General features: G+C 47.1%; 1 protein-coding gene across 4 annotated transcripts in view; it reads right to left on the reverse strand.

Annotated features, from left to right (window-relative positions):
* Nucleotides 1–416: 416 nt before the first annotated feature.
* KCNJ15 (potassium inwardly rectifying channel subfamily J member 15) overlaps nucleotides 417–26,189 on the reverse strand; it is a 79,104-nt gene continuing 53,331 nt past the window's right edge. For 3 of the 4 annotated variants that reach the window (XM_045501382.1, XM_045501380.1, XM_045501381.1), the window contains 2 exons: nucleotides 7,123–7,223; nucleotides 417–4,573 (listed from right to left, as the gene is read on the reverse strand). In XM_045501382.1, the coding sequence (XP_045357338.1) occupies nucleotides 3,426–4,553 (1,128 nt within the window). In that variant the 5' untranslated portion in view covers nucleotides 4,554–4,573; nucleotides 7,123–7,223 and the 3' untranslated portion in view covers nucleotides 417–3,425. Of the gene's footprint in view, nucleotides 4,574–7,122; nucleotides 7,224–18,282; nucleotides 18,459–26,189 lie in introns of those variants that run through there. The other variant, XM_045501383.1, reaches the window with a different exon arrangement.

Genomic DNA, 26,189 nt, shown 5'->3' on the forward strand with positions numbered 1-26,189 from the left:
CCGACGCGGGGCTCGAACTCAAGGACCGCGAGATCATGACCTGAGCTGAAGTCGGACGCTTAACCGACTGCGCCACCCAGGCGCCCCTAACATTTCATTTTAAAAAACACCATCCCAGAAAACTTTGATAAAATAACCTGCATTCAAAATACATGTTTCAAATATTTAACAGGCAAAGAAAAAAGTCTGACAAGAGTGAAAACCAAGACTGTCAACTACACGGTCAAATGTCAACACTTTGACCGCAGTGACAAACCCAAGCCTGAGGATGATGACCTTTGACTGAGCTACCAGAGCAAAGACCTAGGGTCTTCTATGTTTTTTGTCTCTCTTTCCTTCTTTCTCCAGATGACATAAGTTCAAAGGACCCAGGCAAGGACAAAAGAATAATACAGGAGTAGAAGTGTCACTTTTTAAATATTTCTTAATTTGCATTTAATGGCATCAAAATTGCCATCAATTAAAATTGAAAATTTAAAGAAAAAGCAAATGAATCATCGTTTAATTTCGTCTCAATACCTGATCCCCTTATTCATGGCATTTTTCACTTTTAGCCAGTTATTTTAGATTTCTGGAGTCTCATCTGGTGCTGTGATTTCCCCCTGAATGGGAAAGCAAACCAATGTGTGTCTCTACCCCGTCTCCAAAAGTGGCTTCTGAGGAGGGTCAGTGAGTGAATCTCGGCTCTGCTGCCTGGGACCATTGGCTACCAGGTACCAAGCAAGTACAATATATTTTCTTACTGAAATAAATCAGATTACACTGATTTGCCGCTATTAACTTTGTGGTTTTTCAAAGGGAACATGACAGTTTGGAATGGTCTCACCGAGAAGGCCTGATGCATTGGAAATGTTCCAAAATGCAGAAGGCTTTTTGGGTCAAAAACGTTGCATTAGCTCGATTTCTTCTCAGTTGGGTGTTGAGCATGAATCTGTTTCTGTCAAAAGACCGTCCAGATATAATCAAATAAGTTTGCCACCTACATCTTTGGTTAGTTTGTTAACACCAGAGTGCTATGCACCAAGTAATAATAAGTAAGCATGCTTGGGAAATGCTAAGTTTCAACCATATATAAGTATAGAACTATTTACAAAATATTGTATTACTATATGATTTATTGACTTGAACAAGTATTGGCTTTTGGGATGCTGCTTCGGGTAGTGCAAAAGATCAGATGACCAAGTCTTCCAGATTTGGCTGAAATAGATAAGCTCAATGGACACACAAAAGATTTCTCCATCTCATGCTCCATCAATATACCAAATACTACGCAAGTATGCAGGATTCCTCATCTTAATCACATTTAAATTAGCACTGATGTAAATACCATGAAGAGAATTTAATAGTGCAATAGAAAACCTGTAAACATGCCCGTGGCATTATTTTCCTGTCGATTACACCACAATATACAATAAAAAAAAAAAACCATAAATGAACTAAAAGGGCTAATGTCTGTATATGCAATTTCGTTAAGAGAATGAAGATCTAAAACAATCTGCCATTAAATTATCAACAGAAAGAGAAAAAACAATTCCTGAATAATAAAAGAAAAGCCTCTTGTACATTGAGATTGTTCTTTAAACCCCCTCTATCACTAACTTTACCCCTGTTATTCTTACATCTGCATTAAGTGTTCAGCCCCCAGTCAGATGTGTGAGCCACATCTTCTCTTACGTGGAAGGACATTTGAAAATGTGGTAGCCTGAAGATAGGGCCGGATTTGCTGTAATCCGTGTCGTTATTTCCCCGATAACCCGAATCCAGATTGCTTTCCCTTTTTCTTCTGAGCCCCAGTGTCCCCATCTTTATAGAATAAAACATCTATGAGCATATTTGTTGAGGACTGGCTCTCTTCGTTGCAAACATCTTTTATTGATCGTTTCCACAATTATGCTTGAAAAGCCAGGATGTGCGTGCGTGCGTGCGTGCGTGTGCCCGTGGGTGTACATATATGTGGGCTCGTGTGTATGTCTACACAGCGCCTCCCCACTTACAGTCACATTCTTCTTGAGTGAATACACAAATTGACCCCAGTTTGAATGAAATGAGAATTCACCTGTGGCACATTTAGCTAGTCCCGGCCCCGCGTATATTCTTTGCCCCAAAGAAATGTGGTTCCTGGCCCCTAGATTCTGCCAAGAGCAAAATGTTACCCCTGTAAGACTCAGTTGTATGAGATTTATTTAAATGCTGGGAGCATTCTTTACACGTTATAAGATTACCAAAGTTCATGCCCCAAGGAGTCATCTGTATATGAATTCATTATCCTCACCCCTTGTGTTCTTCATGGCCCCATCCAACCCTGTGGACTTCAACATCTGAGCAAGTTTCCGATTGTAATGTGGCTTCATTTTCTTTTGTGCTAACTAGGGTCAACAAGCATGTGCTTTAGCATGACAGCCGTTCCTCTCAAGTAACTTTTTCAATCTTGGAATATCAGTGGCACTTCCTTTGCAGATGAGGAAGGAGATGGCTGACAAAAATATTGGCCCATGATAACAAGCTGAAGAAAGAAGGACGGGTCTGGGGGCCAAATGGGTTTGGGACCCATGGGGTCCTGTGGCTTCAGAAAGTTCCCTTGAAAACTTTCAGAGTGGACATTTTTCAGACTTTCGTTTGTATACAAATCACTTGGAGGTCTTGTTAAGGGACAGCCTCTGATTCTCTAAGTCCGGATGGGGCCTGAGAGCCTATATTGCTAATAAGCTCCCAGATGGTGCTGATGTTGCTGGTGTTGAATAGAAAATAGCAGTACATTCCGACCAAAAAATTAATAGCATCAAGTCCATTTGTGTATGTTTTCTCAACTGTTTACCCCTGGTTTGATCAATTTCACTCCTACAATTCAATCCAACGAAGAAAGCCATAAACGGAACTATGATTTTTGTGAGCACAGAGTCCCTCGCCCCTTTTTATGTATTATCAGTAGCTTCCATTGTATATATAGCATTTTCTCTCCTTGAAAAGAAGAAGGTGCTTTAAAGCAATGGTATAAAGGAATACCAAACCACATTTCAACTCTCGGCCATAACGTCTTTGATAATTGTTTTGAATAAATACCTTATATGATGGCTGATATCCTGTATAGAAATGCACTTCCTTTCAATACCAGCATTGCTAACGGTCTGTCCACCCGGCAGGACATTATTTCGATTGCCCTACACCAAGTTTGTGGAAATGTAGCCCCATTTTAGGAAATACGAATTTTGAGAGTTCGCTGCAGACAAAGCGTTGGAAAAGGAACTCCTCAAACGTGGCGATGCTTGCTTAGGCACTAGATCCAAGGGGCGGGGGGTGATTTTGTATGTGTGTGCAGCTTTTTAGGGTGAATCCACACCTTCACGTTTTCACGGTGACCTCTGCATTCTAAGGGAGCTCGGACGCGGAAAGGGCTCCCAGGGTTCAACCCGGGGCGTTCACTGACATCAGACGTTGCTCTGTTGTAACAAAAGAGTTCTCAGCTCCCTTTCCCTCTGCTCCTCCTGCCTGTACTTCTCCTCAAGTTTCTGCTTCTCAGAATCCGCACAGTAAAAGGTGCAATCTGGGCTCTTTCGGATCTGTTCAAACTGACTGAAATCAGCCACGTACTTTCCGTTCTTGGAGAGAGAAACTACAGGCACAAATTCAAAGCCCCAGTAGATCTCCTCTGGGATATAAGACGTGCGGCTCTGGCAGACCGCGCTGGTGGATTCCACGGTGGCATTGAGGAGGACGACAAGCTCAAACTCCTTTTCCTTCAGGTTTTGGGGCGTGAGGTCTCTCAGGGGGCTCGTCTCATCCAGCACGTGGTAGAATGTCATGGGCAAGATGAGGAAGGGGCTCTCCGAAGAGGAGTCCACGTGGAATTTGACGGTGGCTTGGTTGAGCAGGATCCGCTCCCCCTCCTTGGTGACATGGGTCTGCAGGAGCTTGCCAGAGAGCTGGCATTGGATCAGGAGGCTCTTCCTCATGTTGGCCACCTGGATCACCAAACACAGCTTCCCGTTCTGCTTGGTGATGACCGCGCAGTGGCTGAACTTGATGGTCTCCGCCCGCTTTTTGGGTCTGGCAATCTTGGCCAGGAAGGTGCCTGTGATGAAGATCTCAATCAAGGTTGTGATGACCAGCTGAGCGACCAACAGGAAAATGGCGTGAGGGCATTCCTCCGTGATGGAACGGACTCCGTAGCCAATGGTCGTCTGGGATTCCAGGGAAAAGAGAAACGCCCCAGTGAGAGAGTCCACCTTCATGATGCAGGGGGTGTGATTCGAAACGTCCTCGCTCGGTTCTAAGTCCCCATGAATGAACGCGATGGCGTAGTAGATCACTCCAAAAAGGAACCACGTCATCACGAACGTGGCGGCAAACAGGGTGAGCTTGTATCTCCACTTCATGTCGATGACGGTGGTCCACAAGTCTTGAAGGTAGAGTAAGTATATGCCATCCACTTTGTCAATTCGCACATTGCTGTGCCCACTCTTGGACATGACTCGGGGCCTGTTGGTCTTGAGTCCACCTCCTGAAGGCTGCCTCACGAGGGGAGCACTGGACACGCTGAGGTGAACGGCGTCCATTGTCAGGCTCTTGGGACCACCTAAGGAGATGACGAAGAAAGATGTTCCATTACTGTCACGGGTGGTAGGACACCCAGAAAACAGACACAGGATAATCAGGTGAAATATGTAGGAATATATACGGACGTATATAAGAAAGGAGAATTTGGAAGGCAAGACTAGTCTGCTAGGTCTGGAGGAAGGCAGTAGGGTGGAGTGAGGGGCATGGAATCTGGAGATAAGCAAACGTGGGCTAAATGCTGACTCTCCAATTTATTTGCTGTGTGACCTGGGACAAGCTATGCAGTCTCTCTGGATCTCAGCTCCCTAATCTGTAAAATGGGAACACAACCTACTCCTCAAAGTTTGTGTGATGGTAAAATGAGATAATGACCAGAAAGTTTGCCAAAACGAAGCCTCACCCTCAAAAACGACGCTGAGCTTCTCGTTATGAAACGACACACACATGTGTCTACCCCACAGAGTATGACGAATGTTTGTGTATACTCAGCTACACAGATTTCCGATTCTGGAAAATTTAAAAATAAGTTGACTGAGCATAGGGTCAGTACTGATATAACTAAAACATACCATCTATAAGATAGTGTTGATGCAGCAGTGGAGAATATTACTCCATATTTTTAAAACTTGGGTAATATCAATAAACTTTAAAAATTTTTTTTTCAACGTTTATTTATTTTTTGGGGACAGAGAGAGACAGAGCATGAACGGGGGAGGGGCAGAGAGAGAGGGAGACGCAGAATCGGAAACAGGCTCCAGGCTCTGAGCCATCAGCCCAGAGCCCGACGCGGGGCTCGAACTCACGGACCGCGAGATCGTGACCTGAGCTGAAGTCGGACGCTTAACCGACTGCGCCACCCAGGCGCCCCTATCAATAAACTTTTTAAAAACTTACCCTTTCGTGTGGCATTCTCTGCAACAGAAATTCACTCCCCCCCACCCCCACCCAGTGAATAATCTATAATCTATCACCTCTCCTACTTCTTGATTACATGGGAAAGCATTAAATTATCAAACAACCAACACCCACCACATAGTGAATAATTACGCTTTCTTAATAGCTCGGTCGATACGCTGGTCATTCTTGGGAAAATGCTGTAAAATCCCATGTTAGATACGACATTTAGGTATGGCCCAAAATTTCTGCATTACTCCTTTAGAACCAACTAGAACCATCATAGGAACCTCTTTTCAAAAATTAAAGAACAAGTAAGCAAGGACAGGCATCCGACGCTGTGGCAGAACAGTCCCACCTAGAAGACACGTCAGGCTCCCGCGCTAAGCCCCAGGGAACGCTCCCCTCTGCATCAACAGACAGGAACAGACTGGGTGTGAGGCCACACGGCATCTTCTACTACCTGCCTGGTGACGGGAATAAATCATCCCTACCTTCCTTGAAAAAGATGTGAGGGAGTACGGGAGAACACCACCTGGTCGGCATGGGTTTTTCCCACCTCACTGGTATTTGGAGGATAAAGGAACCCTCCCCCTGTCTAAAAAGGAACTGAATACAGTGGTCTGTGATTCATGCAGGAATCTTTGCTGTTAGAGCAGCACTGTCTCCATAGAAGTTTTGGAAGCAATCTTCTGGGCCAACCCCTTCAAGGAAAGTGAAACCATCCATTAGCAGCTAACACTTGTTGGGGATTCAGTAAGTGGTTGCACTTTTCAATTTTTCTGTTTCATGAAGAGCGTGTCATTTCCAGAGCTGCCCTCGAAATGCTTTTTTTTTTCCCCCCTGGGGAAGGAAAGCTACTTTTTCATTTTCACTGCAGAGAAGGGCCCTAAGCTATTCAGAATGTCTTGTTCTTGCTGCAGCCTCTTCCTCGTATTTGGAGATCGATTTAGAAGGAAAACACAGGATGAGCTTCGGCTTTATCAGCCCCTCAGCGGCATTTCTCAGTCAACTAAGAGGAAAGTGACCCCAACGAAAGTTTGGAAACAAAACGCCACGCTGCCATGCCGGAAGGCATAGCCACGCTCAAAACATGAGCACCAGTAAGACAAATGCAGCTTATGTGCAAGTACACACATGCACCCCGTGCGCTTTCAAAAGAGAGAGAGAGAGAGAGAGAGACTGCCAGGGGAAAGTGCATGCCATTCCATCCACTGGAATAAAAACAGGCTTAAGTTTTCAAGAGTGAGTGACACCCGAGTGTCCTGCGGGCATGAGCGGCGCTCCAAGCTCAAGCTCAGCTGTCTGCCAGATTCTGGAGAAGTTGGCCCTGTGTACGTGAAGGCAGTGCCATGAAGCTTCTGTTTTAGCCTCCCTTTAAAAGGGGCAACGGGCCAGGCTTGGGATGAGCTGGATCTTTTCTCTCTTTCTGCGGAAAGCTCTCTTCTGTTGCATTGCTGCCCATCTAGTGTTGGAGGTGACGACACCAAGAGCTATCCGAGATCGGTGGTCTTAAAAGGGAGAATGCGACCGATGGCCTCTGGGGGAGAAGGGGGGGGGGGGTCTTGGGTTCAGCACCTCTCTGTGGGAAAGAGCAGCTGGGGGGGCCGCACTCACGGGGTAAACGCGTTTTCCCTCCCTCTCAACACCCCGTGCCCTCAGACTGTTTACTACCTGGTCACTCCCTCAGCAGGTCAGAAGGCGTCTTCTTCGAGGCAGGTGGAACGTGCTCGCTCCCCTTCGCCCACCTGGCTACCAGGGGATGCTGCTTCTGCCTGAAAGAGAGAGGGACGCGTGGCGTTCACAGGTGTTTACAAAGAGACTGACCCGGTGAGACTGACCCTTAACCATACCCCCCCCCCGCCCCCGCCCCAGGGCTAGGGCCCTAGCATTCACCTTCCAATCCCTGGTATTCTGGCAAGGTGCCCAGAGTAGACCAAAGGCTGAAGGAGTGGTTTAAGAATTAAACCGAAGGCCCAACCACAGCCCTTCCTACAGAATTCCCACCCTGTGGAGGGAGCTCAATAGTAAAACACCCTGGAAAGAGTGGGTTAACTCACCCCCATTGAGGCCCACTCTCAACTGACCAGCAAACAGGGAGGCAGGAAGGGGAAGTGCAGAGGAAGTAAACACCGAGCACTGGAAGGGAAGAGTCTAGAATATTTTTACCGCCTGTGGAAATGCATTATTACTGTTGAGTCACAGAACATCAGAGCTGAAAAGATTGTCAAACCCAAGGCGTCTGACACACATTTTTCAAACGAGGAGCCCGACCCGGGAGGTCAGAACGACTGGTCTTCATCACACAGCTGGCTCACGGCGGAGAAAGAACAAAGTCCAGAGCCTTTAAAAACTAGACCGGGGCCCTTGTCCATACACCGCAAGTGCCCCTTCAACCTCCAAAGTGTAACGTAACCTGTTCGCACTCCGAAAGGCTCTTTTGCATCCTTCTCTTCTGGATTGCTTCTTCTGAAGGTAGCTATCTGCAGACCTCCCCACCTTTCTGTCCGTCTTACACGCAGGGGCACCCGTATGCCTCCCACTTCCTCTCTGGGCCGCCGGGTACCGTGAACAGTTGCCAGATGTACCCTGTCCTCACATCAGTGGCCCCGGTTACCGACCCGTACGTCCCTTTGCACACTCGATTCTCACTGTGTGTTCGCGGGGCTCGGCAAACGCTCTCTTCATCACTGCCCCTATGGTCACCCGTAACCGTCATCTGTGAAGATCCTACGTCTCCTCCTTTGCACCCATCCATCTGACCCGTATGCTTCACCATTCGCGTTTCATCATGCGCGCCCAACTGACAGCATTGTATTCTGCAGCAGACGTCGTCCTCGAAACTGACTTCGGGGTCCATACACACACTCATTCCACATAATTTTATGTCACGGACTTAGGTATTTTTCCCCTAGTGGTTCTGCAATCTACCTGGCTTCACTTCTGACGCGTTAAGAAACAATAGCGGTTTCCAAAAGCTAAGGATGGAAAGAGTGATACAAGATATGCTCCCCTTAACGTCCCCTCTTCTCATCCCACAAACAGGCAATATTCCATACAAACCATTAGAGTCTTCTTTAGTCTCTGGAAATTGTGTATATTTCTCCAGTTTTCGTTAATCTTGTTCCGACATGTGGGCTGGGAACGCAATCTTAGCAGGGTGATATCTTTACTAAAGTGTAGTCCTTGAAACTACTGAACGGAGAGGTCAACATCCCTCTCTACTTCAAGCCAATAACGCACACATGGAATGAAGTCATTTATTGCTTATGGTGTGTAGCGTTTGTTTTCTGGAGATAAAGGAAAGAAAAACATATTTTTGAGACAGAACTAGCCAGCAGGCACATTGAAAAAGGTATTTAGTGATATGACGAACTACACTTCCAGTCTTGAGGACGAAACAGTGAGAATGGAGAAAACTAAAGGGAGTTCCCATCACCTCCTCAGAGAGGAGAAAGTGCCAGCAGAGAAAGAGGGTCTTATAAGAATGGGTGATCAGGGGCGCCTGGGTGGCTCGGTCGGTTAAGCGTCCGACTTCGGCTCAGGTCATGATCTCACGGTCCGTGGGTTCGAGCCCTGCGTCGGGCTCTGGGCTGACAGCTCAGAGCCCGGAGCCTGTTTCGGATTCTGTGTCTCCCTCTCTCTCTGCCCCTCCCCTGTTCATGCTCTGTCTCTCTCTGTCTCAAAAATAAATAAACGTTAAAAAAAATTAAAAAAAAAAAAAAAAAAAGAATGGGTGATCAAAGAAATCAGCCACAGTGAGCTGGAACACTCTGTCCTATCAGAGAGAAGTCAGTCTATAAATGACCAGAAAGCCACCGACCAAGTAGAAGAAATAGGTATGCATGTAATAAGCACGAAGAGAGTCCAAATAGAGTTAGAAGTGGTCCAACGTGGGAAAGATCCAGATGAATAATAACAAGGGCAATAATAAAACAAAGTTACAGGTAAATTACAGACATCATCATCAACATAGATAACCGTACGGAGCCATGTGCCAGCCATCGTTCTCAGTGTTTTCCACGCGTGTACTTAACCGTCACACCAAGCCCACGAAGCAGGCGCCGTCATTAGTCCCACGAGGAGGAAACTGAGGCACAAAGAGGTTGAGCGACTCACCCAAGTTCCCAACAGCTGACATGAGGCAGTAGCGCCCCTGTGAAGCTCCCGTGCCTGCCCTCTCTGCCACCTTGACGAAAGTGCTGCAGCTTTAGCTGCATCAGAATCACCTGGAGGGGCCAGAGTTTCCGGTTTCAGTAGCTTTGGGACGGAGCCTGAGCATCTGCGCATCCAACAATCTCCCAGGTGACGCTGCTGTTCCAGGAGCGCACAGTTGAAAACCACCACACTGCGATATGCGGGTGGAATGAGAGCGACGGCTTTTCCCTCCTTGATGAAGACCCTTATCCCCTCACTCTCCCTGAACGTTCTAAAATAACGCTTGCACGCAGGCGCGGAGAACATCAGGTTGTTAGTTTCCAGAGATGTCCAGTGTCCACCGTGCTCGTAGATGAATGCCATCCACCTCGTGGGCCGGTGATAAGTACTGATTTTTTGAAGCACGAAAGAACGATTTTCCCCCTCCTACGTAGCCCACCACTGATTCCTTCTAAAAACTTAGCACTCCGTTGAGTCCAACTTGGAGCGCTTTCAATTTGTCCGTCCTGACACTTCATTCTGTATTCCCTGGTGGGCAGAAAAAGAACTGATTTTCAGCCACAGAAAAGCAGCTGATAACAAAACAGGGAGGCAGCAGGGATCCCTCAACCAAAACTCAAGTGATGTCGCATACCTTCAAGGGGAATGGGCCCCAAATCAAACCATCACTTCGGATTTCCGGACGAAAACTGCGATTTGAGGGGATCTGACCTTAAGTCCTATCAAAACAGGTTCCTGTTTACAGGAAAAGTTGCTTTGAAAGCTTTCTTGGATATCAAATATTTCCAACAAAACATTTCTTGGATGATCTGTCTCCTCACTATGAATCAAAAATACCTGCATTAAATTTCACTTTAAGGAACCACGGTTTTAACTCGTAAGGAGAAAAAGACATGCTCGACAAGAATGTGCTTGGGGTTCACTGAACTCAAAAGGTTTAAAAATAATTGCAAATAAAATCAGTGAGGCTTGGCTATCCTCTCTTTGGATCCTGTGACTGCGGCCACTCAAATTCATGTGCTGGGACCTTTGGCTTTGGCCTCATGCCATATTCTTCCCCGCTCTCCAAAGCAGCCCAGGACTCGCAGTTCTCAACTCCTTCCATGTCAGCTGAGGACACACATGGCTTTTCCCAGGTGGTCTCAGCAATGGACATGTCTACCGAGAAAGAAGAAGGTGGACAAAGTTGACTCCCAGCAGATCCCAGCGGGTGGCTCTTTGGTTCTTATCTGCTGGGGAAACGACTCTTCATTCTGAAAGCCCGTTTTTCCCCTCAGGCCCTTGAGAACTGAGCATGATTAGGAAGAATGATTGGTCTTTCTCCTCCATAAGAATCTGAAGGATCTGAAGGGCAGTGGCGGTTAAGGCTATGGGAAATTTGCACCGAGTTTCCTCTGTCTCGATCTATATTTTGAGGATAAGAACTTGGATCCTAATCGACAAAGCTGTGGTTGACTACTGGTTGTTGTAGCTGATTGTGGCTTCCAGTTATGTGCTGTCCCTTTCAGCTGGGTCCATCAAGAATGAGTCTCTCCCTGGGTCTGTCCCTGGGAGTAGGAAATGGAGACTCCGTTTCCATCCTTTTGTGTCAGATGTGGTCATGTGACTGCACTAGCCAATGGAGTGTGAGCCTCAGTGACTTCTGCCCAAACAGAGGCAGCCGGCGGACTCCGGGTAGGGTCTCTGGTGGGTTTCAGATGGGGCAGCTCCTTCTTCTGGAGAATCGGAGAAGGGAGACACCAGTGGCTGAGCTACAGCTACAGCTGAGCCAAGGCTAACTTGCAACAAGGGTGAGAAAAAAATCTCTTGTAGCCTAAGCCACGGGATTCTTGGAGCTGATTGTTCCAAAGTCTAGTGAAAGCCTGACCACAGGGACACAGCTAGTGTAAGTTCTTGTGTCTTAGTATGACAGGAGGAGACAGGATTCAGTAGGCCGAGAGGGAAAGACCAGGACCTGAGGTCCCCGGGGAAAACCACCTGTTTTGGAACAATGCTGGGAGTGTCTGACCACAGCAAGCCCCTTCAGGAGTAAGGTTCCTCTTAAGAATGGAACAGACCCCACCTACTCCCCCTCAGGTTTCCCTCAGGAATTTGACCAAAGACCTAAGTATGGCCATAGACCACCCCTCGTACAATGAGAGCCAATCAGGAACGGACACCCCAGCACCTAGAGCTATCAGGCCAATGAGGGAAGAATCTGAGAAGGAACCAGGGGGAAGAACGGGGGGAGGGCTGACCAGAACCTTACAAAACAAGGATCCTGGCCTCTAGTCCTCACACACTTTCGAATGTCGCCTCTCTGTAAAGAGAGCTTTCCTACTATTCTCCTTTCTGATCTTACATTCTAATAAACTTTTGCCCGCTGCTCATTTTGTGGCCGCCTCTTTGTTCTTCAAAGCCTCATGAGGCTTTGAGTAATCCGTGATGAGAGACACACGTTATCATTACAGACAGCTTTCATTTGGGAAAGGGACTACTTAAAAGGAACCAGGAACCTTCCAAAGCAATGACAGACAGTATTGTATGCAATCCTTCCCTTTCCCTCATGAAGAAAGTATTTTCTTGATTTTCTAAAGGAGGAAATGAAGCTTAGTTGAAGTAATTGACACGTGTTCACAGAGTTCATTCATGGCAGACCTTGTTGGCAAACGAGACCTGTCTCCAGAGCTATGTTCCCACGTGGCCACTGTGGCCCTCGGTCATCAAATTCAACTCACAAAGAGCATCTCTACTCATGATGAACATTCATGGAGCATAATGGAAGTTCCTGCTCACTACATGTGAGCATCCGTTACAGAATACATAGCTATGGTTGATTTATTGCTGATACCCTGTCAGACCGTATAGAGGTGTCACATGTTAATTTGAATTCTGTCATTGATTCTGAAAGAGGGACTGCTATTATTTGAGGGTTCCAGGCTAGGAAACTGGGATACAGCACGTGGTTTGCTTGAACCTGTGCTCCAAGCCTCTCGTCTCTACGCCATGACATCTCTAGCTCCCGTGGGCCTCAGATCACCCAGAGGTCTGGAAACATGGCTGTGTCCCACCCCAAGCTCCTGATTCAGCGGGTCTAGAGTGGAACCTGAGAATCTGCATTTCTAATAAGTTGCCAGGTGTTGCTGGCCCCACTCCTCTTGAGACTACGCTTTGAGAGCGTGACCTACACTATGCACAGTCTAATGAATTGCATAAAATATGTAGGAAATTCCCAAGCACATAAATTGGGTTGTCTCAAACGTTCGTTGCTTTCAAACAAAGGAATGGGCCCTTTGGTGTAAGAACGAAGAGAAAGTTAGTGGGGTTAAATATACAATTATGGTAGCTGCCCAGTAGAGTTTTCAATCACCAGGAGAAGGGCCCCAGGGGACGGAAGTTCAGGTACATTGTCTTGGGGGAGGGGTGGGAATGAGAATCTGGGGGAAAAGGAAAGCAACTGATTGAAAGTTTCCCCAAAGTCTCTTCCCCGAATGGTGGGTGTCATTCTGTTCATGGGCCAAGAATGTCGTGGGCCTAAGGAGGGAACCTAGACTCTATGGTTGAAAGAGTCGGAGCTGAAAGTTCTTAGCAGTCTTTTGTTAAGCCTTCCCCCAAGCGTGTGGTGCAGGCGTGCCACAAATAAAGGGATTTGTGCTCAGATAACGAGGGGGAAGTTTTGCCTACCACACAGCCAAACAGCTCACAATCTCTACCCACTGGAGACGGACCCCTCATGTTTGTGTGTTACAGGGTCTGAGAAGTCCTGCTGAGCTATGCCCGGCATTGCTAGCACAGTTCGAGGAGTGCGGACTCAGTTTAAACTCTGCACTTTGTATCTGGGGGAAAACAGGATGGAAGCAAGCAAGGCTTTGTGCCTGTCCATCCGTCTTACAGGCAGGTGTCTGTGTTGCCATGAGATCTCTTGCGATGCGCTGTTCACCTCAATGGACACTGAAGACCAGTACCGTAGAAGAGGGTGAATCCGCACCACCCCCCCCCCCAAAAGCTGCAGCATCAGTATCACTTGGAAGTTCATTTGAAATATCAATTAAGCGACGAATGGATAAAGAAATTGTGGTTCATATACACAATGGAATACTACTTGGCAACGAGAAAGAATGAAATCCGGCCATTTGTAGCAACGTGGGATGGAACCGGAGGGTGTTACGCTAAGTGAAATCAGTCAGGCCGGGAAAAACAGATACCATATGTTTTCACTCTTATGTGGATCCTGAGAAACGTAACAGAGAACCATGGGGGAAGGGAAGAGGGGGGAAAAAGTTATAAACAGAGAGGAAGGGAAGCAAACCTTAAGAGACTTAAATACTGAGGACAAACTAAGGGTTGTTGGGGGTGGGGGAGAGGGGAAAGTGGGTGATGGGCATTGAGGAGCCATATTGGGATGAGCACTGGGTGTTGTATGGAAACCAATCTGACAATAAATTATATTTAATAAAAAAATAAAAAATAAATGAAATGTCAATTAAGTTTCACACTTCAGCTGCTGAATCACAATCTCTCAGGCGCTGCCCCCAAAACCTGGGTCTTAAGAAGAATCCAACTTCCCAAAGGATTATATGGCCAGAGCTTGTCAGCAATGGCTTGGTGGGTTGACGAGGTCTTTCTTGTGCCCTATTATCCATTGGAAAAGCAACAAGTACTCCTTCAAAGACAAATCCTGCATTTTGCATTGCATGTGAGTGTCTAATGATCCAATTTGCCGCTGTGGTCAAATACTTAGCCTTTTCCCTATGTTTCCATTCCATTATTATTGTTTCAAATTCCATAAGTACAAAAAAAAAAATCCTTTTCCATCTCTAAATGTGGTTTGCATAGTTATACACTTTACCCCTCAATGCAGATTCTTTTTTTAATTTTTTTCATTCCATAGAACATCAACCTTTCTCTGCTCGGCAAAAACAAGTTTAAACAGACACAGGGTTCAACAGGAGACTCATTTTCCATTTTCCATGGCAAAGAATCTGAGCACTGGAATAAGGCAGAGGTATCATTTGCAGAATATTTTTGCAAAGACAGTTTAATTTCCAGCCCTTTATTTGTGAAAGAGCTGGCTAACCTAAATAAAACATTATACATCTGTCTGTTGTTACAAGTGACCAACTTAGCTGAACGTTATTACTTAATAACAGCTAACTTTCCTATAGAGTAAGAGAGTGCAGCAGCTAAAGAGCAAATGGAAATTTCCTTTGGTTTACCACCGTTCGTCTCTCCGTGCTCCGACATGTGAAGAACTTGGGTAATAGGCATACGCTCCCCTCTAATCACAGCATGGCTTGGATGTGCATTGTTGTGGAATGACTGGTAAAACAGGAAAATTTATGTCTGGGGGGAAAAAAAAAACAACCAACCAAGACGAATTGTATTGCGTTAGCCTCCCTAACGCACTGCCCCCGGTTTTCTCTTCGGGGAAGAGATTTCTTTAACTCGTGGATTCTCACTATTCTTGTCTGGATGAGCTCAAACGTAACACAGAGAAGGTGGCTCAACAGGGTCCCATTCAGATTTTAGCCAAAGAGAATAGAATGCAGGGCGTTTGGGTTTGTCTGGCCGTAACCTGGAACACATTAGAATGAACGCGTCTGCTTTTGCAGACGGTACTCGTAGAGAAACAAATCTTTTATTTGGTGTATTCTGTTTAATAAAACTCAAGCTGAGCATGGCTGGAGCATTAAAAGTGGAAGGAAAAAAAAAATGGGAAGCCAGCCAGGACGGTTCGTTTTCCGTAACCTTCATCTCAGCACTGTTCGCAGAGCCCCTCGCTGTTGTTACAAGGCATCATTACATAGTTTGCAAAATTTCACGTTGATTTGCCCCTTAACGAGTCTCTCACTCCCTCAGACTCTGGATCCACCACCTTGAACCCCTCCCATTTTCCTTGCCTCACACATATAATATTTGTACTATAATAAAGGCATAGAGATATAAAAAAGCGTATCGCGTTACAAATCTACATACCGATTTCAGGCTGCCTTGTTTTTCTGGCTGCACGCTGACTACTTTGTCTTCTGTTTAGAATAAATTTGGAATTGTTGGTCTCTATCAATTGATGATTAATGGCCTCGGGGGTGATTCACCTGGACACAAGAGTGGAATTCTTCTCCTTGTTGTTTTCCACGCACACCATTATCATAATTGGAATCTCGTCCCAGACAAAGGAAATTAGGGCTTTTGCTTGATTTGGAACCTAGTTACTTAACCATGGGATCAGTGTCAAAAGATTTTGAAATTCAGTCTCACTGTCGGCTTAAACTTTGACCACGTTTCTCTGATAGAGAAACTGGATATCACAGGATCTCGGGGGAACGCAGTTTATACCCAAGTTCTTGGATTGTGGTCAAATGACTTGAAGGAATGGTCATATTTCTGAGCTGTCTGCCTGTTGCAAAGTTGAAAACATAGGAGCTTATGGTGACTGAGTGATAATAAGAAAATCTCAAACTTCAAAATCCCTTTCCATCCAATCAAAGTCTGAGACCCTTGGCAGTTAACTCATCTCCATCAGTAAACAGTATAAGAAGACACTTTCTAACCATCTATAGTTAATTAGCTGGAGGACTATCAGCCCAATTTTGGTGATTTTAGGGGTTGCCAGGTAGAATAGGAGATTCCCGGTCAAAAATGAATTTCAGGGGGCGCCTGGGTGGCGCAGTCGGTTAGGCGTCCGACTTCAACCAGGTCACGATCTCTCGGTCCGTGAGTTCGAGCCCCGCATCAGGCTCTGGGCTGATGGCTCAGAGCCTGGAGCCTGTTTCCGATTCTGTGTCTCCCTCTCTCTCTGCCCCTCCCCCGTTCATGCTCTGTCTCTCTCTGTCCCAAAAATGAATAAACGTTGAAAAAAAAATTTAAAAAATGAATTTCAGGCAGACCACCGATGATTTTCTACTATAACTATGTCCCATGCAATATTTGATATATACTTACACTAAAATTATTTGTTGTTTATCTGAAATCCATAAATATGTACTATATAGATATAGTACAAAGGAGACCTATATATTTTTTTAAGTTAATGTTTATTTTTGAGAGAGAGAGAGACAGAGCACGAGCCGGGGAGGGGCAGAGAGAGAAAGACACAGAATCCGAATCCGAAGCAGGCTCCAGGCTCCGAGCTGCCAGCACAGAGCCTGACACGGTGCTCGAACTCACAGACCGTGAGATCATGATCAGAGCTGAAGTCAGATACTCAACCGACTGAGCCACCCAGGCGCCCCAAGAGACCTATATTTTTATGTTCTGAATCTGGCATCTCTAGGGAAGAACAAATGTATGCTCGTGGGTAGCTCAGAAGGTCAAAAAATGTAAAGACAAGTTTACTGCACAGACGACATTCTTAGAAGAGCAGCCAGTACTGGGAACCCTGCTGACTAATGTGACCATTGTAGGATGACAGAGAGTGGGGTCATTTCATGCCTGGTTCACCAGAAAGTGTCAGAAAGTCTAGCGAGCCGGTCTCAATTTTCATCTTTTAGCTCGGGGGTCCTTAACCACTTCTGCGTTAGGACCCTGGTGGTCAAACTGCCTTCTCAGAATGGGTTTACGCAGATGAAAATGAAAGAAATATGATTACAGGGGCACCTGGGTGGCTCGGTCAGTTAAACGCCTGACTCTTGCTTTCGGCTCAGGTCATGATCTCACAGTTCATCAACTTGAGCCTCATGTCGGGCTTGACTCTGACAGCACAGAGCCTGCTTGGGATTCTCTCTCTCTTTCTGCCCCTCCCAAGCTTGTTCCCTCTCTCACTCTCAAAAAAGAAATAAATAAACATTAAGAAAAAAAAAGAAATATGATTACAAATGACACCGGTGACAGTAAAAGGCACTCATTAAAGCATTTACAAAAACAAAATTGGGCTTCTTTTGCAAGCATTAATTAATAAGCGCTAATGTTTTGAAAGTGCAGTGAGCACAAATGGCGTTTCGGATCTTGGAAACAACCGTACGTAAAGCGGAAATACTACGATTCCCCCTGTGACCGAATCCCAGCTCGGGGTAGAAGGGTTGCAAAAAAAGTATACATTTTGCTTACAAGTGATTGAGGGTGAACCGTCCCTCCCCTGCCCCAGCCTAGGCCATGGACACTCTACCCCTAGCCTCCCCAGACTCCATGGACCTGGGTTTAAACCCTGCTGTGCATGAGGCCCCACGTGCTGGTCCTGTCGCAGAAATTAAGCCAATGTATTAAATCCTCCCCGACTGATTTCCCCAGGGACGCCCCTGACCCTTGTTACGGGATTTGCCTCTTCTAGAAGAGTAGCTGGGATACCGAACAACCAGAAGCACAGTCCGCTCCTTATCCGGCGGGACATCACCGCACGGCCCGGGGTTGGCAGCACCCGGAACGATTCGTGTGACGGTCCCCGTGGGGAGACACCCCCCCGCCCCTTACTAGGAAGCCACCCTACGGTATCTTCTGACGAGGAAACAAAGGGGGAAATGACAGCTCAGAAACACACAGGAGCCCCTGTCTTCAGAGCCTGACACATTGCATTTCCCAGAATTGTGAAGCTGGATTTTTACAGTAAATCTACTATTCGGGCACATGCGACTTTATGTTACCATGATTTCATCATAACCCTTGCCAGGAAGAAAGAAAGCTTACTCAACCACAGAGTAGCTGTTCTGACAACACTCCTCTTTATAAATCCTCCCTATGGCTGCCAGGATAAGTCTTGCTCACCTTGGCAAAGCTAAAGACTCCGGCTCTGCTCTCGCTTTACCTTGCTTCCCTTCAGGATGTGGCCTGGGTGCATCGTGGCCTCTTCCCCCGAGCTCAGTGCCCTCGGGGCTCCTGTCTCCCGCCTGCCACTCCTTCCTGAAGGTTCTCATTCTCCCCTTCTCGGGTTAATTTCCACCTGTTCTTTAAAAGTCAGGTTGAACATTACCTCCTCTGGGCTTAAAAAAAAAAAAAAAAGCCTTTCTTCATAAACAGCATAAAGGTTAAGAGTACAGGGTCCTGCTTCTGTTAATAGTAGCTGTGTGACTTTCGACAGCTTGCTTAACCCCTCTGGGCTCAGTTTCTCTTGTGCGGAATGGTGACGCTGAAAATTCTTACACATGATGGGGCCGTGTGAGGTTATAGTACATAAAGCACCATAGCGTGCTGCCTGCTCACACTAATTATTATATAAGAGCTAGTATCATTAGGTGCTTGCAATAAACAAAATGTACGGAATATGACGTACCAAAAGGAAATTCTGGTTCACACAGACCACAGCGGAGGGTTCTTACTTTGATTATAGCAAGTTCTTGTCAATGAATAAAAAACCATTGCTCCCCCCCCCCCCCGCAAACAGCAACCTTTATAGACATACCCTTCAAAAACATTTAAAAGGGGGAAAGTCTGAAGGTATTCCATTGCTCGTTCCTTCATCTGAACGCCAAGAGATCACTGAGCACCTGTTATGTGCTAGGCTCGGCACCGGGTGCCGGAGATCCAGCAGGGAATCAGAGACCAGCGTGGTTCTTGCTTTCAGGCAGTTGATAATAGAGCACGGAAGGGAGGGATTAGATCAACCGGGAGAGGAAGGTTTAAAGGTATTTGTGGGAAGCCTTAGGGAGAAATTCAGGAACGGATGGGAGAATTGAACCCGGGCTGTGTCATACATCCTAGTCTGGGGTCCCGGGAAGGCTTCCCTGGTGTTAAGGTGGAGACACAAAGACTGAGGAGCACTGGGCAGGTAGGTAGGTGGGCTTGGAGTGAGAGGAGCGTTCTGGCCAGAGGGACACATGGTGTCTGCAAAGGCCCCGGGTGGCATGGAGCTTACACCTTCCAGGGAGTAGGGGACTGGAGCAGAGTCAGGCAGGAGCTCGGGGCAGAGCCACACCTCGCAGGACTTGGGGGCTCCTTGAGGACATCGCCGTCATCCTAGGGGAACGAGAAGCATCTCTGGGTTTCAGTCAAGGAAGAGAGGACCGCTCCGGCTTTTAAAGTCACCGTGTTTGCCGCAACATGCAGAATCAGTCGGAAGAGGCTAGCATAGATGCTGGAAGGCTGGAGAGCTGGTGCTTTCGGTAATCCAAGCTATAAATACCGGTGTGTGGACAAGGACAGCGTCAGCCGACTGAGAGGAGCGGGGGGCTCTGAGTTACCTCTTCCAGACAGGGTCAATAGGCACTTGTAACAGGTGGGGGGCAGGGAGCAGATGAGGTCTCCAAAATGACTCCTGACCTCCGGGCATGAAGATAAGGGGGATGGGATGGGGGGGTGCTGTTAAAATGAACATACTCATTCAGAGGAGGCTGGATCTTCCACCGGAATTTAAAAGTCGTTCATAGATTCTCAGACACCCGTGCTGTTCAAACACTTGGATGGTATATGTGTGCGGAGCTCACCCCTGGTGACCCAGCCCCTGCAGGGGTGAGGTCTGGGGGAGCGCTCCGGGGTATGGGCAGGACAGACCTAAGCAGAGGTAAGACCTGGGGTCTGGGCTGATGTTCACAAGAGAGGGCTGGGCAGGAGGGATGCCTTTAATGTTTCATCCTGCAAATGGAATTTGAAACGTGTAAGTGGATGAGATTCTCCCGGACACGGAGTGTGGGAGAAGCACTCCCCGTCTGAGCCTTGGGCAGCCCTGGGGACTGGCAGAGTTGGAGGCATTGGCAAATGAGACCTAGAAGCCACTGGTCCAAGAAAAGTCATCACAGATTTTTAGAGACATGTCAGCCCATCTTGTCGCCCATGCAGAGATGAACGGCTTCATAGACGGCTTCAGACAGGTCACTCGCCGTGGCTTTTTCTGGTGGAAACTGACAAAGTTACACCCAAAGTTTAAAATCTTTATTTAGGGGAGCCTGGGTGGCTCAGTCGGTTAAGCCTCCGACTTTGGTTCAGGTCATGACCTCACGGCTTGTGCGTTCGAGCCCCTCGTCGGGCTCTGTGCTGGCGGCTCAGAGCCGGGAGCCCGCTTCGGATTCTGTGTCTCCCTCACTCTCTGCCCCTCCCCTGCTCGTGCTCTGTCTCTCACTCCTTCCAAAATAAATAAACATTAAATTTGTTTTTTAAACTCTTTATTTCTACTCTTTGACCCAGTGACTGTATATCTAAGAAGTGCGAATTGGGATTAGGTCCAAGAATGTCTTCTGCATTAGTCACAATATTGAAACATTCAGATCGAGCCGCATCACCAAAAAGAAAGAAAGGATTTTACATGTATAAAATATGTACAGGCTAAAACAGTGTGCAGTCTTTAAAAACCATGGCAAAACACTAAACGTGTCCCGTTGAAAACAGGAACCTGATAAAGCTGGACATACAGTGTGTTTGCTCCGTGTCTCCCTCGCTAGGTAAGATTAAAATGGAAATGCATCTAACGTGTTAATAGCAGTTATCTCTTCAAAGGAGAACAAAATTAGGAGGGTTTGTCAACCAGACTTTCCATTTTATGGAGTTAATCTGAAAATTCAATTTCCCTAGTACAGACCATTCCCAAACATTCCAGGTTTTACTGTAAATGAGAAGTGCTCACTGCACCCTACCGAGAAACTTTCCACACGCTGTGGTGGCCAAACCATACGAAATAATTTACTTTCAGAGACGTTTAGATTGTACCACCCCGAGGACCCAGTGTTCACCAAGTATCCAGGCTTATTATTTCACATCAGCTTCGGGCCTCATTTAATCGGCTGGGTGGGAAGGGTTTGCATTCCACCCAACAGGTTTCCTGCCCCACGCCTTTGTTCCGGTGGGTCCCTTTACCCCAAATTCCTTTCCTGTGCCCTATGTCTGGCAAACTCCTATTCATCCCTCAAAGCCCAGCTCAAACGCCACCTCCTTCAGCTTCCAGGGAGAGTTCCCCTTGTTCTTTTCTGCTGCCTTTTGTAAGTCGTTCACACCTCACAGTAACACTTATGTGTGGCTGTACTGTTGTGTTTGGGACCCCTCTTTCTCCTTAAACCAGGCTCGGCGAGGGGGTGTTGCATTTAACTTTTTTTTTTGTTTGATGTTTATATTTTGAGAGCGAGACAGAGAGACAGAGAGACAGAGAGACAGAGCATGAGCGGGGAAGGGGCAGAGAGAGAGGGAGACACAGAATCAGAATCAGGCTCCGGGCTGTGAGCCATCAGCACAGAGCCCGATGCGGGGCTCGAACTCAAGAACCGTGAGTTCGTGATCTGAGCCGAGATCGGACGCTCAACCGACTGAGCCACCTAGGCACCCCATGGGTGTTTCATTTAACTTTTAACCCCAAGGCCAACACAAGGACTGCCACATGGCAGGGACGTAATGTTGGAGGAAGAGTGGGGTGGCCGAAGATATCATGGAAGTGAACTCCCGGCTGTCCAGACTTAGTATCTGCTGAAGCTCATTTAAAGATATGCCGTCTGATGTTCTGGGTCAGAGGGGAGGCCGGTCCAAGGCCTGGCATGTCAGAGAGAAGAGGGTGCAAATATGCCAGTGACCTTGAATCACTGAACTACCAGTGAAGATTTAGACTTGAGTCATAGCTCAAAGAATACCCTACAAGATCCGCCTTAAAGAGAAAATGGGTCTTAGGTTTCTCACACTGATAAAATTGACAAGCATGAGGGCATAAATATATTCAGTTGAGCCTAACCAATTTCTTTCTATGTGTTTCCTGTTCTGCACACTGGCCATCAGAGGTTAAAGGTTTAAGACACCTTTGAGTGCTAGCTCTCTGTTTGAGTTCTCAGAGCAGGAGTCTCTGACGTTTTGTGCCTCAGGAATCCAAGAGCAAGGACAGAATTGAAGTATTCAAACTGAGTTTGTACTTTATTGTTTTCAACGTTTGTTTATATGTTGTGCATTTTAAAAAATGTGCATAATATATTAGTACATACTTGTGTATGTGTATTAGTACATATATGTACAAAAGTGTATGTGTTGTGCCTGTAATCCAGAGTGTTCGTGTGTGTGTGTGTGTGTGTGTGTGTGTGTGTATGCAGTGGGGGTGGGGGACTGTACATTTTTTAATCCAGTGCTCTATTATTATTTTTTCCTGTTTATTTATTCTTGAGAGAGAGACACAGAGAGACAGAGAGAGAGGGAGACAGAGGACCCAAAGTGGGTTCTGTGCTGACAGCAAAGAGCCCGATGCGGGGCTTGAACTCAGAAAGCAGGAGATCATGAGCTAAACCGAAGTTGGATGCTCAGGACCTCAAGACTGAGCCCCTCAGGCACCCAGAATCCGATGCTGTGGATGAGTGCTTATTAAACCTTCACGTGCAGACAGATGTCCTGGGGATCCTGTTAAAATGCAGATTCTGATTCAGAAGCTGTGTGCTGAGGTCTGAGAACGTGCATTTCCACCAGGCTCCCGGTGACGAGGCCGGCCACTAGCTTTGGTTTGCAATCAGCATTTTGCAACCCGAGTTCCTCATCGGAACTACACAACACAGAACACAGAGCAATCTGAAACGGTTTCAGTGACCCTTTTCTCTCCCATGGTGGCCGTCACCAGCTGATTTCGCTTGCAGAACTCTATGGAGAAGGAAGCTTTACCTCTGGGAGAAAGTTCAAGGTCACTAGCTGACTTCCTTTTTTTAAAACCCTGCTTATAAATCACCGCACAGCATCACACGTCAGTCCCATGTTTAATAATTCTTTTCCAATGTTGGTTCTCCTTTACGAGAAGCGGAGCTAGAAACCAACGTTTTGACCACTCCTGATCATCCAGGCTCCCGTGTTAAGCAGAAGAAAGCTCAGTTGGAAGTTTCTGACTAGGAAGGGTTACCTCCGTGCACCCTCACCCTGATGGGAGGCTGGTGTTGAAAGTCAGTGGGTTGCAAACGTTCTTTGTCCAAAGGAAGAGGAGAAAAAGAACCCACCCACATCTGTAGCGCTCAGTGAAGATTTGTGAGTGAAAACACACGTGCACAGACGCACACGATATTGACACAATGATTCTCTTAATTCACAGAGTCTACCCGGCCATTCACGTTCGCGTGAATTTTCAAATATCTGTGTCTTCTCGGCTGCGGGGTTGGTATCCAAGTATTTCCATTCCCTGCGGAAAAGTGACGTGTGATTGAATTGGAACAGTGCTTCCTCCGAATCTAAGCCCACGTCCCACACAAACACAATGCAACCCACAGGATTCAGACTCAGTGCCTGAGATCACGTGTTCAGGATTAGCGAGGACAGTGGCGTGGACGAAGGAGAAGTCCTAAAGGGCCATTCCATTGGCCGTTTGACACGAGTTGGCCCCCAAATGACATCTGGTTGGCCAATTCTTAATGTTCTATCTTGGATCTGTCTTCAGCCCTGATTTCAGTCAAGAGATCCCGGTTTCAGAGGGTGGAATTGGGAGCCAGACCCTGGTTGCAAACGTTGGGCAATGCCCTTTTGTCTTTCCTGCATGCCATCTCTTGTTTCTGTTTGATCGTAGGTAAATAAACCTCATGGAACAAGAAAGGCCAAATTACTGTCTTCGGGTGGTGAGGACAAAAGGTTCAGCTGAGAAGAATGTCTTGCATCACACAGCCTCGAGGACCCCTGGTTTACATCAATATCCCTTGAAGCTGCCCCTCCCCTTCTCAGCCCCACTGCCTTGGCTTAGAGGCACATACTTTCTTTCTTCGGTGACCCCAGGAGGCTCGTAACCAGGTGCCTGTCCCCAGTGGCCATCCGTGTGAGGCATTCCCCATGGTGCAGCCTTGCCGATCTCCTGAAATCTCTCCTCCACTGCCCAGCTCAGCGGCCCTGGTTATCTACAAACCAAGGCCTGATCCCTTGACCTTATGACCATGGCGTGTGAGTCCTTTAGGAGCCGCCCCTCCTACCCCTGCCTTGGTGCCAGCTTTACCGCGGCCTGTGCAAGCCATGCCGAATGACTCACGGTTGCCCAAATGGGTTGGTCCTCTGTTGACTGATTCGATACCTTCAAACATGCCAGGCCATCTACTAGAAAGCTCTCTCCCCTTCTTCACTCACTTCCTCCTGTCTACCTTTGAGACCTTGCTCATTCTGGGGATGTGCTTCCCTTGTTCTCACAGGTTAGGTGCTTTCCCTACCTGCCCCCTTGTCCCTGTGCTTCTGTCTCTCGGAATATTTATCTCAGTGTGGTGGAACTGTTGGTGGACTTCTGAATATCTAATTGCAGTAACAATGATCAGATTAACAACAGCCATTAGCCGAGAGCATACACATGGCCAGAACTGTGTTGACAGCTCGTATTCCTGAACTCCAAACTTCAGAGTCACTCTGGCAAAACTCTGGTAAAAATAAGGGGCTCGGATGAGTCAGACAGTTCGCCCGAGGCCACACGACTGGCCAGTAGTGGTGACAATATTTAGATCCTGGTCTGACTCAAATTCCGGCTCGTGCATCACCCTCCATTGCCTCCTGTTGGAACATAAGCTCTCATACCTTATGTTGCGTGTGCCAATGTCGAGGTTCCAACAGGCCCTTAATGTTTATGAATGAATGAATGAATGAATGGGTGAATGAACGGAAGCAGAGGCATTTTGGAGTCTTCCGGTGCTGAGAAAAGCAGCCATGGGTCTCAAAATGAATGCTCCCATATATTGGCGTATTGATGAGCGAAGCGGAGAAAGAGTACGTTGCCTCGGTCCACTCACTGCTGAAAGACGCAGCGGGGGGGGACCATGCCTATGAAGCCAGTGTTCCCTGCAAGGTCACGGTGCTGCCCTGCACCTGCCTGAAGCTGCTGCGATGCCTCTCTTCTTTCTTTCTATGAGTGACTCCGCGGCCACCCAAGCCTGATGCCCGTCCGCCTCTCTCTCCCCACTTGCTTTACAATTACAACACATCGTCTTCGGTTCTGCCCTCAACTAAGTCTTGTTTCCATCCCCTATTTCTCTGCCCTTTCAAGGCTCCACCCTGCTCACTGTCCCTGACCTCCTTTCGGCCCCTCTTTACTCTGACTCCCCTTTAGAGCCACTCTCCCTTTCAAAAATGATGACGTGTCTATGTCCATCCCCTGAGACAGCCCTCAACCTGGTTTTCATGTCTTACGTGATGTAAAGTCTAAACTTTTTACCCAACGTCCGAGTTTTCTAGGTGAGACCCCCTGGCTGCCATTTTGGGCACATCTCTGGACGTTCACTCCATCATCCATGCTTCAGTGATGGCGAAACGCACTTCTCCGCACACCGCGTGCTGCCCCACATCTTCCTACCTGCCTTTGCTCCCAGTGTGTCCACTGCCTGAAAGGCCCATGTTAGCACAGATCCCCCAGCCGAAACCCCGTGATTCCCCTGCTAACTCCTCCCACCGCAGGTTCATTTAAGACCTGCCTCTCCTTTACCGCTCTAAGGTATAGTTCACTCACTTCAGTATCATGACTTTCTCTGAATGTATCTGTCTCCCCTTCTGGAAGGTGAGTTCTCTGAGAGCAGGGATTGGGCCATGTTCATCTCTGTAGCCACAGAAACACAGTCCCTGGCATATAGTAGGTGCTCCAAAAAAAAAACCCAAAAACTTTTGATGACTCATCCTCAGGACTCTAAATGAGTCAATAGATTAACAACCAATCCATAAATTACAGGATGAATGAAGGTCAAAGACATGGCCTAAAACATATGAATGGTTTCAACATACTTATCATTACATGTGAAGCTTTCTAAATTCTTTCTTTGAAGGGACTTACAGTCACGTATTGTCCT

The sequence above is a fragment of the Leopardus geoffroyi genome, chromosome C2 (genome assembly GCF_018350155.1).
Source record: "Leopardus geoffroyi isolate Oge1 chromosome C2, O.geoffroyi_Oge1_pat1.0, whole genome shotgun sequence".
Lineage (NCBI taxonomy): Eukaryota > Metazoa > Chordata > Mammalia > Carnivora > Felidae > Leopardus > Leopardus geoffroyi.